This window comes from Hemiscyllium ocellatum, chromosome 14 (assembly GCF_020745735.1).
Source record: "Hemiscyllium ocellatum isolate sHemOce1 chromosome 14, sHemOce1.pat.X.cur, whole genome shotgun sequence".
Classification (NCBI taxonomy): domain Eukaryota; kingdom Metazoa; phylum Chordata; class Chondrichthyes; order Orectolobiformes; family Hemiscylliidae; genus Hemiscyllium; species Hemiscyllium ocellatum.
In genome coordinates, this window is record NC_083414.1 from 47273154 (window position 1) to 47287372 (window position 14219).

At 36.5% G+C, this 14219-nt stretch overlaps 1 protein-coding gene across 2 annotated transcripts in view; it reads left to right on the top strand.

The window, feature by feature from the left end:
- LOC132822374 (microphthalmia-associated transcription factor-like) overlaps positions 1–14219 on the top strand; it is a 276393-nt gene that overhangs the window by 104421 nt on the left and 157753 nt on the right. The window contains exon 1 of one of the 2 annotated variants that reach the window (XM_060835696.1): positions 9484–9567. The exons of the other annotated variant lie outside the window; for it this stretch is intronic. Within the exon in view, the coding sequence (XP_060691679.1) occupies positions 9512–9567 (56 nt within the window). The 5' untranslated portion in view covers positions 9484–9511. Of the gene's footprint in view, positions 1–9483; positions 9568–14219 lie in introns of those variants that run through there. 2 annotated transcript variants of the gene reach the window in all.

Consider the following 14219-nt stretch of genomic DNA (forward strand, 5'->3'; position numbering starts at 1 on the left):
ACAGCAACATGTCTACCCCCCCGATTGTTCAATGCTTAGTGTCAAAATCAATGCAAGCCAGAGAGGTTGGTAGCCCAAGTTAGTGGTGAAGAGCATATGCGCGACAAAGCAATGGTGGCTGGCATTGTCCAGGTCAGTACAAAGTGGGTGAGCATGTAGAAATGAAGCGAAGAGCCACAGTATACATTCTGTCTCATTGTACCTGCATGCAAGGCAATCTGACAGAAGCATGAAAGTCTCAAGTTTCGTGAGTACCAACATGAAGTTCTGAAGGGCTGAAGTGGTGTCAGAGTCAGTCTGAAAGCATTCATGGTGATGTGGGGAGTTTGGTGGTTTGGTGATGCCCACTTGAGTGGATGAAGGGTAGAAGAGGGCAGTATCCATCAAGCATGCAGGGAAATGCTTGTGACAGGGAAGCTTGATGAACGCCAGAGAAGCAAGTGTCAAGCTTCTGTCACTAGGTTACTGCTCTGACTTTCATGTTATGGATTGACACTGTCGAGTTTCTCTGGGAAAGAGGGGGCAAATACGAAACTGTGTAGAAACGAGATGAGATTAGTTAATAATGAGATGCAAATACATGGAAATAAGATAGTCGCCGCTCATTAATGAACTCTGCATTTAAACCCTAAGGTAACTTGTTTCTTGACATTGAAAGTCCAACTTTTTCATTCTCAACATATGCCCCAGTTTTCCTGCCATTGCTGATACTATTCAGGCAGCTGAAAATTCCACGTGTTGTAACTTTAGACTAAAAAAACTAAAGGTCTGGTGTCATATCTTCTCCTTTTCAGGTAAATGAGAAGCCTGTAGGGTTAATGCAATATGTGTGTGACATTTTATGAGTAATTGTGTGAAAATACTTTGGAGAACTTGTCTTAGCAACATTTCGGGCAAGTGACACAGTGATACACTTTTGCATGTTTAACATTGTCTAGTTACTGCTTATGAACAGAGATCATTTTTATCCAACATTTTGTCATGAAAATGTCCACTTCACCTTTTGCAATTTCTAATGAAATATTACAAAACGTTTCATGTGACCTACACAAAAATGTGAGCTATTCAATGTAATTTCAATTCTTCTCAGAGGACTGAATTTTTTAAAAATTTCAATCCAAATACCTTTTATAATCAGACTTTTGTTTAACATAGTTTTTGCTTGAAAGTGTTTCAGACTAGAATTTAATAATTTCAGACAGTTTGATCTTATTGTAAATTTAAATGCTGTTACAGACTATTGAGAAATTTTAGTTACTGCTAAATTGGTCACCGTTACAGGATTCACTTTTCCTCTAAGCAGAAGGCTGGTTCGAGGAAAGAGGTGGGATAGGGGCGAGGGGGTGAGATGTTGCTTTATCACTGGTTTATACAGGCCATTGGCTATTATGGTTCAGTCTCTAGGATTGGTTTTCAATTGCTTGAGTGATTATATGGACAACCAAGGCAGTAATTAACTCTGTAAAGCCAATGAAAGCAACTTTTGTTTGAAACCAAACTGCAACTTTCTCACCTGGAAGCTTGAGCAACAGTTTGTCATAATGTATGTATGTATTTACTCCATTATCCATTTAAACTGCTTCCAAGAAAATGTTTACTTTTAAATATTTTAAATAAAGTGATGAAAAAAAAATTCCAGTGTTTGTTACACAGGAAGCATCAATTTCAAATGAAACTGCCCACATTTTCTCGAAAATACTTGGACTTTTTTGAAAATAATTAACTGGTCGGAGGCTTGGGTGTTACATTTATCTAAAGATGAGAAAATGTGCCTCTGGTATTTTTGTTATTTCAGCCCAAAATTGTGCCTTCCAGATCATGTAAGTGCAGTTTCATTTAGACTCTTTTTGAATACGATATTTCTGATTGTTAGCATATCTGCAGTTTATGTTTTTGTATCTTTTGCAAATAACAATTTATGATGCTCCAGAAATGTTTGAAAGATAGTCAGAACTTTTTTTTTTAAATTCATCAAATGAGTTGAATTAAAAATAAGTGCAATAAGTCTTAAAGAGAAAAAAAACCTAATAATAAAAATTGCAAAATAGATTTGATACTTCCTAGGCAGTGTGGAATTAACAATCTGAATTATGGCCTAGTGATATCATTTGTAAGCACGTTTTTAAAAAGGGAAATGCCTTTGTTGATGATTAGCTGGACTTTCTGTGATGAATCAGCTGACCATTGGTACGGCAATCAAGCAATATGGAATAAAAGTATTTTCTAACTTGCGTGCCAGTATCCTGAATGTCACCCGCTGCCAACCTACACCGTTGATTTGAACTCACTCCATCAACTATGCATTGCTGAATGCATAATATTCCTTGATGTAGATGTTCTGTTTTGGCAGCATATACTCAGAAAGTTAGTCTACGGTGTTAACATTACAAGTGAGTGCTGGGAAATTTGTTGAGATCCCACCTTACCGAACTGCTGAAATTTCATGTACATGGATGCTGAGTGAGGACAGTAGGAGAGAAATTGTAGCCTGTCCCTTCCTTCCATTCCTGTTTTTTTGAGTGTAGAACTTCATTAATTGTGTAATTCCTTGAATAAATTCTAACTTTGATGACCGTGTCCTTTCTACTGCTCGTCATGGGATGCTAAGAACAATAATCTTGATTCTGAATGCCTTGACTCAGACAATCAGATTACCACAGAGTGCGATCATTAAGATACATCAATTTCATTTCCTAATATGATTGAATCAACAACTCACTGGAAGAAGAGTTTGCACAAAAGCCCAATGCTAAACAATGGGAGAACTCAGCACATCAGTGCAAAAGGCTAAGGTGAAGTAGTTGCAACGATCCTCGGCCAAAACAACCAAGTGAAAATCCATCTTGGCCTCCTCCCGAGATTGCCAGCTTTACATATGTTAGTTTTGAGCCAATTTGATTCACTCCACCTGAGATCAAGAAATGGGTGAACGCACTGAATACCACAAAGGCTATGGGCCCTAACATTATTCCAGCAATAAGACTGAAAACCTGTGATTAGATTAGATTAAATTAGATTTTGTTACATTAGATTTACCATAGATTTGCTCCAGACTTGCCATACCCCTAGCCAAGTTGTTTCAGAATAGATATGACATCTACCTGTCAATGTAGAAAATTGGTCTGGTATGTCCTGTAAACAAAGAAAAAAGGACAAATCCAACCAGGCCAAATAATGCCCCATCAGTTTACTCTGGTAAGTGGCAAATATCGTAAGTGATGCACAAATATCAGGCAATTACCAACAAGAGAGATTGTAGCCATTGCCCTTGATATTCAATGACATTACCATCACGGAATCTCCCACTATCAACATTCTGGGGAATACCATTGACCAGAAACTTAATTGGCTTATCAATTTAAATACTGTGCCTGCAAAAACAGGAAAAGGGTAGGCATCCTGCAGCAACCATCTCACACTCCTGTCTGCTCAAAACCTGCCCACCAACTAAAAGGCACAAGTCACAAGTGTAATGGAATACTTGCCACTTGCCTGGATGAGTGTAGCTCCAACAACATTCAAGAAGTTTGACACCATTCAGGGCAAAGCAGCTATCTGATTAGCGCTACTTCAACATATATTCACGCCCTAAACTACGAACAAACAGTAAAAGCAGTGTGGACCATCTACAAGATGCACTTCAGAAATTCACCAAGGGTCTTTAGACATCGTCTTCCAAACCCATGACTGCAATCATCTAGATGGACAAGACCAACAGGTAAATGAGAACGCAGCCATATGCAAGTTCCTCTCCAAGCCATTCACTATCCTGATTTGGAAATATATCGCTGTACCTACAGTGTCACTGAATCAAAGTCTTGAAACTTTGTCTCAATAGCACTATGGATATATTTACATGAAATGGATTGCGATGGTTCAGGAAAGCTGCAATGATCTTTTTCTCAAGAGAAATTGGAGCGGGACAATGAATACTGGCTCAGCAAGTGAAGCCCACATTATCTGAATGAGTAAAAACCAAGTTTTTATGTAATATACATAACTCCTTGGATAACCTACATAATTACATGATAGTGAAATTAATAAACTTGAACTTGACATCAATGTTTTACAGTTTGAACTATTGTAGCTCATTAGTTCAGAGTTTAAATTAGTTATAAGGTTTAGCTAGTTTACGTGTTTGGATAATATTTAAAAATCATTCAAACATTAAAGCCTCTTGCATTTGTACTGTTACTTGTAAAACCTCCAACCTACGTATTATTTCTGCATATGTTTGCTTTCTCTTAATGTTAACCTTTTTAATGACAAAGTTTATACGTATGGTACTGGCGTCAGTACTTATCTCTCTCCAAATAAAAGTAGATAGCATCGTATAAACTGATATATCGGTTCCACTTATGCTGCTGCTTTAACACCTTTTGTTTTATAAAACAAACTTTTGATTTTTGATGTGTGAACTTGACTCAAGTCTTCAAGAAATGTATGTTAGCTCATGTTATCACTCATTACTGATGGAAGTAAAATTATGTTTACATATTGTGAACATTTGATACAAAGCCAGTTGGTAGAATAAGTTCAGTCTTTCTCTAAAAATGTATGTGTACTTCCAAGAAAAAGTGAGGACTGCAGGTGCTGTTGAAGGGCCTATGCCCAAAATGTTGATTCTCCTGCTCCTCTGATGCTGTCTGACCTGCTGTGCTTTTCCAACACCACACTCTTGATTATGTGTCTTTCCAGTAGAAAATTTGGGGGCACTGATGTAGTGCTCAGCATTCTGTGACTGTTGAACATAAAGCAAAAATGCAGTTTAAAATGCTTTAGTATCTTGGAGTTATTCTGATCAAAATCTATTGCAGGAAGAAACATATCTTTGTTATGTGTACATTTTTTGGATTGGTTGCCTGAAAAGCATGCTTTAAAAAATAGATCTATGGGTGGTGCTCAATTATACTGAAATTTTCACATTTATGACCCTTTGTCTTCATTTGTGCTCAGCTTCAAATGATAGTTGTGTTATTGTTTTGCTTCATCCCTTGACCAGATTTGTTGCTATCACGTTTATTCTGCACATGCTTGAAGGTTGCTGCCATTTGTATTCCCTATGATGCCTTTACAAAAGATGAAATATATACATTAATCACATATGTCTGCATAAAGGCTATCAATATTTCAATAACAACATTAAATGGCTATTCAAAATTTCATCACTTCTTAACACATGATTTTCAATGCCTTCTGTTGAACATGTAACATATTAAAACGATGTTGTGCCTACAAAATATGTTCATCACTCACTGACAAAATATTAGAAAATTATCGTAGAAAACAGTAAGCACCAATTAATTTGCAGCCAAAATATAAAGATTGCAAGTAACAATTAAGGACACACTTCTTTAAAATTAATGAAGTGATGTTGAAGATTTGTACTTCATTTTAAAAAGTTGCATAATCGTAACTGCTTTTGAACTGAACAGTTTCCGTTAATATAAGGTAGTTTATTTCCTGAAAGTCTATCTTTTTTTTGCTCAGGCATTAGGTGGATAATAATGAGTCATTTTTGTTTCAGACTAAGATGTTTTAACCATTTTTTTCCAATCAGCATTTTGATTGATGTTATTACACACCTCCTGGAGCAGGCAGGACTTGCACTCTGGCCTCCTGGTCCAGGGGTATGAACAGTACCACAAGAGGGCCTCTAGTAAATTCAGATCTCAACATAATTTTAATGTTTTGAATGAGGCTAAACTGCCCTGTCAGTACAATTTAGATTAATTCTTCTTAATTACTTTAATCTGCTTAATATTGTAGCATTTTGTGAAAATACTCATAAACCTGGGTGTGCTCTAAATTTTAAAAATTAACTTAAGTAGTAAATTGACTATGATTATTTGAGTTTTAGGTGGAGAATATGTGGATGTGGAAAATTACATAATAGGAAGATAAAAAGTTAAAATAATAACTGTAAATATCTGAAAATCTGAGAATTAAATAAACATTGAAATGCACAGTAAGTATACAAACATATGAATTAGAAGCAGAAATATTCCATTCAGTCTCTCGTGCCTGCTCTACCATTCAACAAGGTAATGGTTTATTTATTTGCATTATGAATTCCATTTCCCATCCACCTCTAGATACCTTTTAATTCCCTTGCCAAAAGGAATTAATATAATTCCACCTTAAAAATAAGACCATGCCTTCACAACTTCTAAGGCAGAGAGGTCCAAACCCTTTCAGACTCTTGAGAGGGTTAACAAAAAACCCTCATCATTTGCTTAAAAGAGCAACATCTCATTTTAATATGTTGTCCTGGACTTGTCGACAAGATTTCACATTCTTTCCATGTCTATCTTGTCAAGACCATTTGGGATTTTATAAACCTGAATTAAATCATCCCTTGCTGTTCTGAACTCTAGTGGAAACAAACTGTCCAAATGTTCCACTTAAGAATGCCATTCATTTCAGTGTCAATCTAGTGAACTTCCTTTCATAACTTTACATCCCTCCTTAAATAAGGAGACCAAAATTGTATATAATATTTGAGATGTAGTCTTACCAGTGCCATGTATAACTAAGGCAGAACCTTCTCATGTTTATGTTCAATTCCTTTTGTATTAAAAATTAGCATCTATTATCTTTCCTGATTTATGTAGTGCACTTGCATGGTAACCTCTGGTGACTCATACACCAGAGTACCGAGATCACTGTGAACATTACAATTCTGTAGTCACTTTGCATTTTCTTTCATTAAACTCTCTCTGACAGATTTTCGCCCACTTACCCTCTACCTATCCATATCAGTCTGTGTCCTTGTTAGGTCATGTTCACAAGGTACTTTCTTGCCTATCTTTGTGACACCTACAAATTTAGCAACTGTGACTTGAATCCCCTCATCTAGTCAGTGATATATGTTGTAATATAGTGGGGGCCTAGTGTAGACTATTGACTACATTGCTGGCAATTTTAACTTGACCCATTTATACATGTTCTCTGTTTTCTGCTTGCCAGCCAATCTCCTATTCATGCTGTTATGTTGCCTGCGTAACATGAACTCCTACTTTGTGCATAACATAATTTTGCTTTCATAAAACTACCCTGGGTCTTTATGATTACTTTGAGTTCTTTAAAGTGTCCAGTTATAACCTCCTTAATGGTCAATGCTAACAGTTTTCCCATGACAGATGTTAAACCAACTCGCTTATAGTTTCTCGTTTTCTGCCTCAGTTCAAGGGGTTATATTAGCTATTTTCCACTAAAGTGGAACCTCTCCAGAATCCAAATAATTCTGAAAAGTTAACACCAATGCATCTGCTGTCTCATTGGAAACCTATTTTAAGACTTCCATTGGGAACTGGAGACATTTAAATCTTTAGCTCCATCAATTTGCTTAGTACCACTTCCTTTGTCATTATAATTTCACCAATTTCTCTTACCTTACACCCCCAGTTTTACAAGAAAGACTGGGTTGGTTTTTGTATTCTCTCTCATGAAGACAGAAGCAAAGTATTTATTAATTACTTATGTTTTTTTTATTATCCACTAATAACTCACATTCCTAACCCCCACCTCCCCCACCCCCACCCACAGGCTTAACATTCACTTTACATTTATTATCATTTTTAGGAAACTATAGAAACTCATGCTGTCTGCTTTACTTTCTAGCTCACTTCCTTTCTTGTGTTAATTTATTCATGCTGATTATCTTAGTCATTGTCTGTCTTTCTTTGTATTCTGACCAGTTATCTAATCTGCCACACTAAGCTTGATACTCAAGCTCTTTAGTTAACCACAGATGATGAATCTTTCCTTGGAAGTTTTCTTTAAGTTAGGAATATAATTACAGAGTATTTTGAAATGTCCCTTTTGTGTCTGCCGCTACTTCTATCCGCTAGCCAAATATCCCAGTTCTCTTCAGGTAGCTCAGCTGTCTTGCCCGCTTAGAAACCTTTTTAAATTTTAAAATACCAGTCTTAGACCCACTCTTCTTGCTTTTAAGCTAAATGTAATTTTCAATTATATTGTGATCACTGCTACTCAGAAATGTCTTTCCTGAAGTCATTAATTAATCACATCACAACACATCATAATAAGTCTGGTATAGTCTACTCTCTGGTCAGTTCACGAACATGCTGCTCTAAGAAACTATTTCAGATGCAGTCTGTGAACGCCTCATCAAGACGACTGTGACCAATTTGATTTTTCCAGTTTATGTGTAGATCAAAATCACCCCTAATTATTGCCATCCCTTGATCGCAAACATTCAAAATTTTATTTTGTCTGTTTTGTCCTAAATCCGTCATTGGCTTGAAAGTCCCTCCCACTTATTATTCCTTATCTCCACCCAAATAGATTCTACAACTTGATCTTCAGAACCAAGATAATTTCTAACGTTTCACACCAATCCCATCTTAAATTATGAATGCTACTACTCCACTTTACTTTGCTCCTTATTCATTTTTGAATGTTTTAAACCGCTGGATATTCATTAACTAATCCTTTTCGTCCTGCAGCCGCATCCCTTTAATCACTATCAGATCATATTTATTCACTTATGAGTGCTAACAACTCATTGGCTTTGTTGCAAATGCTGTGCATGTTCAGATTTAGAGCCTTTAGTTTTGTTTCTGTTTGTGTTCTTTGTTGTATCAAATCTTTATTGTTGGTATGTTGTTTGGATTCTTCACTCTGTCCATTCCTGCTATTTTCAGTCCTTCATTTTCCATATTAGTATTTTGCTGCCCGATCTTGATTCCACCACTTGCCTTGTAAAATTTACCCAAGCTTGTTCATTCACCATGCTGTGTTACTGACTGTGGAAAAGGAGAAAGAAAAATCAATTGATTGAACTTAATTAACATTAATATCCAGCAGTAGATGTGTTTCTGTTCAGGCTTCAAGTTCAGTACTTTTGATTCCCCTCCCTTTAACAACTCTATGGTAATGGTATAATTATTGATTAAAAATAACACTTTGTTGCTTAAAGTTGAAAAACTCTTTTAGTCGAGTTATCAAAACTTCTGTTTTCCTAATCTGTGATGACAGTGGGAGAATATAGCTGGCTAATTAGATGCTTGCACTGATCATAAAAATACAGAATACATTGGATTGAAGATTTGCCATACTTAGAAAACTTGATACTTTTCTCAGCTTACGGCAGTGTTAGCTCTGAACTTGATTTGGATACTATAGATGCATACACTAAAGCGAGCATAGTTTGACCAGTATTATGTTTACATATGAATTTATTTGACTAGTATTATATTTATATGTTAAATGGCAGTGGTGATGTGTAAAACTATTCTTCTGATGATATTGGAAAACATAAATTTGTAATCTAGTAGAGCCAGCCCATTGTGTTACATGCAGGTGCTGGATTGAACAGGTCGAATGCTGCAGACAGACAGTAGGCACTACTTAGGCACAGAGCTCTGCTAGGATTGGAGTTGCCAGGGCCTTATCTGGAGCCACCCCCAGTGACACACACACAGCCGTAGAGTTTGACTTTCACTGTTCTCCAAGGGCTTGCAGAACACCTTTCAGGGGGAAAAAAATGGAGGCTGTTGGAGTGCAAATGTTCAGACCATGTCCATTCCAGAACTTTTACATGTAAGTACTTTGCAACATCTAAGAAATTTCTCACTGAAAATCAAAAATAACTACTTAGAAATATGTTCAGGCAAGAGCTTTACATAGAAACAGGTCATGAGAGTTGAAAAATCACTTAGAATTTGCATGTATAATTATTTTCAGTCTTGCTTGGCAATATGTTGCAAACAGATATTTTGGTATTTAAATAAGGCTCCTTCGCAGTTTTGTCTTTTTCATGACTAGTACCAATTTACGAATACTTCTTGTTCCCAAATCCTTTAGACTGTCCAGTAAATGTGTCTGTACACAACACATTACATTTGTCAGTGAGAACATAGCTAAATATAAATATTTAAATACATTGGTGTGAGCTCAAAAATTTCAAACATTTTAGTTGGCTGTAGTGTAATGTCTGCTAATGAGTTCAGTTCAAGCCTTTGTTCTGTACAAGATGGTAAAACACTGAAGTTATAAAAACTGGAGATTTATAGCAACAAAAGTGTGACTATCGGTTAGATTGGAGGATGTGTCGTGAAATGTACACTCATGGCATAATGTGGGGGTTTAAAGTGTATTTTAATAGTCACGCTGCTAGAGTTTAGAAATTTGAAAAAAAATTCCTTTCAGAAAATGAGTACTGAAGCGAATCATTATTGTGGTCATTTATTAAGTTCATACCAAAGCAAAAAGCCAGCAGTACAACTTATTAATTATTTACTGAGTGGTCATGGATCAAAAGCGAAGGTTTTCTTGAACTGAATTAACATCATTCTGTAGTAGTAGAGCCCCAGTAACTCCGTTAGGATTTGTATCTAAAGGTTGCGTAAAATAAAAGCATGCCATTGTTATCTAGATTTTTTTGATGCTGTGGGACTTATCAGAAGGCAAGATATGATGTTTAAAGTGCTTACTAAATAAACAGTTGTCAAAAATGAACTTAAACATGAATTGTAAGTAACTCAAAAGTCCTAATTCATAGGAAAATGTCACATGCTGTCTTGTAGAACTGTAAAATTAGAATTCAATACCTATTCAGTTGTTTGTGCCACTGAAAATGTATCATTGTTTCTGTTTACATTTGTGAACCTTTTTAATGGTGAAAACATAATTGATGAAAACCTTCAAATTTTACTTTCTTGTTTGGTAAAGAGTTTATCCCAAACCTGCTTTATTTAAGCTAATTTTTCATGTAATTGATCAGGTACTATTCAAAGGTGAGGTACACAGCGGTATTAGCTGTGTACAATTTTCATCTTGAATGAATCAAGCCAGAATTGAGTCCTCACCTGTGCTGTACTTAATCCACCACCAGTGGGTTGAATGCAGTTTCTAGGAGGATTTGATTGCAAAGATTCGGGCATTTTACCTGAATATGTTACCTTTTTTTTCCCCCTGGTAAATGCTGTTTCATTAGCAACCCCTTTTGTTGAACAATGAAATTGTTTTCAGTCACCTACACGCAAGTGTAAAAATGCCATTTTTTGTCTGCAACTGTTTTAAATATGCTTTTCTCAGTGGCTATTAATCTCCCTGCCATCATTCTAAAATATCTTTCTGCTGTTGATTTTTAGTCTGTGTAGAATCTGAAACTTTGAAGTTCTTTTGTCTGCTGAAATAACCAGATAGCTTTATTGTTTTTCAGCAGTTGTTTATTGGTTTAACAGCCATTCTTTCATTTGATATTGTAAGATATCAGGATGTCCTTTCAACCAATGATGGCATTAATAATATTATTACTGTTATTTTTTTGAGCTCTATCAAAATGAAGGATTTAAAATTCAAGTGAATTGAATTTTTTCTTGAACTCAGACTTCATGAAGTCGATATTTTTCACACATCATCCATTCTTGAGATTCTTTTAGTGGTATCAAAATTGTTATATTATTGACACTTTTTTGTTGAGGACTTGAGGTGATTAAAAAAATAACTTAAGGGAGACTATATCATTGTTCTTTGTAACTTTTTAATCATTTTAATGTCTTTATGATTTAAAGACATTTTCATGTTACTTTCAGTTTCAAAACTCCATATTTTTCGTGATGAACAGTTGGTGCATTGATTCTTCGAAAAGAAAAACTAGAATCAGTCATGCCATGAGCCACTGTATGATTTATGTAACAGAAACACAGAATTACACAGCAGACACTGTTCCTGTTTTCCACTAGGTGCAATTTAGCTAACTTCTGCATTTGGTGGACTGCAGTACTTGCAGTCATAACCTAATTAAATCTCCAAATTAAATGCAGAACATTTCCAGCGTTTCTTTCCTTTGTTGCTTCATATTGAAACAAGTGGTGTCATGTATTAAGACTTACAGTGTGAAAACAGGCCCTTCAGCCCAACAAGTCCACACCGACGCGCCTGAGTCAGGAATTGAATCCGGGTCTCTGGCGCTGTGAGGCAGCTGTGCTAACCACTGTGCCACCGTGCCACCCACTAAGAATTGCTGAAATTTCCAGAGTCTTAATTTTAAAATAAATAAGACATATACAATGATTTTAAAGTCTTTCTTAGATATCTTCTGTACTTCCAAAATTTTAATCAAAGACTATTTCATATCCTTCGCTTTACTGAATGAGAAATGTCTTCATGTGAAGTTTTAGAGCAGCAAATATTTGGACTAGTGTGCAGAAACAATTTCTTTTCAATTTGACTCATTAAATGTGTAACAAGAATACCTACAACCAACAGTTAATGTTCAGGGTACTGCTACCACTGGTTGATAAGGGCATCATTGCTACCCAACTATTATGCCATTGCCAGTGTTAGCTGCCACTTTGATTTAATTAATTGATGCACACTTCTTTTGTAGACAAATATTTCTTCTATCTTTGTGCTTCATGTTGGATTGCACACTCATTCATAATCCAAATATTTACACTCTCACCTCGAAAACCAAAAGAAATGTGAAAGTCTGTCCATTGTGAATGTGTTGGCAACCATTTCTCTTACAGCATAGTTGAAGTTGATTGAAAATGGCACTTTCTTTTTTACTTTAGCCCTTATCTTACTGCATTCCCTCCCCATAGTAGCTATCCATTGTCCTTCATTTGCCCAGGGTGATGGGCACTTGTAAAATGCCATCTCTTTCCCGCATTCCTCAGTACTCTGTGCCTTCCAGTGTTTTGTCAGATTTCACGATTATATTTGGAGTTGTCCCTCTTTATTGTCATTATTCTCTCTGTATCAGAGCATAAGGCATCTCAACCCCCCCCCCCCAATGGGGTTTAGCACTTTCCACTGCAGTGCATGGGCTACCCTTTGATAAGCCCCTTCAATGTTTACTGGCCAAACCTCCAGCACTGATTGTGGCTCATCCCCTGATATCATGTACATGGACTGTTCCAACTCAGCACAGCCTTATTCCTGGACTTGTATTTCCACAGTCCCCTGACTGACTGATCTGCAATCTTCGGTCTGGTGAGACTTAACCTGCTGGACTGACCACCTCTGAATCCCCAGACCCGGGACTGCTGTCATTTCGATTCCCTGTACTGAGATCTGACAATTTCCTTGACTGGCTGATGTGTCAATTCATAACTGATCATAGTCCTCCTTCACTCCACCAAAGACCATTCCCTATTGACTTTTAGACATGGTCATTCGGTTGAAGGATATGCAGTATGTTTGCCATATCAGCTGCTGCCAAGTGCTATAGGTGTAATATTGATATAGCATGGTGCAGTACAATTTTGTCAATAGGCTTGACTGTTCATTGCTGACAGCTATGACATTCTGCCTATTTCTCTTTCTGCACTAAAAAGCCAGTCAAACCAAAAGTGATGTGATTCTGTAAGTTCTCATTGAAATGCTAAAGTGCGAAGTAAGTGAGATGCTGTGTGTGTCCAAGTAAAAACAAAGTAAGTGAATGCCAAGAAAGCAAACAGAGAGGCATAAAATGTATCCTGTGCAGATGCATGAGATGCCTGCAGAGTGATCTGTCAAGAGTATCATAATGTAAGGTGTCCATAGGCACTAGGATACAGTGTTGAAGTGAGTTATGAGTTATTCCAAGATTGGTTAATATTCTGTTGCGAGTCATGCTGACTCCCATGGATGAAGGGCAGAGACATTGCCATGCAAGGAGCATGCGATGAGATGTTGGTGCATTGTCCTTGAGATGGAGGCCCAAATAAAAAGCTGTATCCAGTGGATAACTGCTTGGTTTTCAATTTGGGAATTAGCATCATCTAGTTGCTTCACAATGCATTGGCTTTAAGCAGTGTATTTTATCCTTTTTTTTAAGAAGAAAGGTTGAGACAGAGGATCCGAGTGATCTACTCAAAACCAATAAAGTAAACAGCTTGTGAGGCCTTGGTTTTTTTTAGAAGTTGAAATAATAGAAGCAACCTGAATGGGTGGGGTTAAGCTCTGACAGAACTAGGAATTTTAGTTTTAGCTTTCAGCAGTTGTTGGGATCTTGAAGCTGGATGCGGAAACTTTTATTCCTTTCTCTGTTACAGCTAAATGCTAGGGTTCTCTTTCTGCTGCTCGAAGTGTTTGTGAGACAATCTATTTGCCTCTGACAAGGGTGTGTTTATGGGATGTTACTATAATGAATGTTAATTAGTAGTACTTAATATCTATATCTACATACACACACTATTTTGTTAAACATTTCAACAGTTATAGTTAAGCCAGTTCTTTTATTATTATTTTAAAGTACAGTG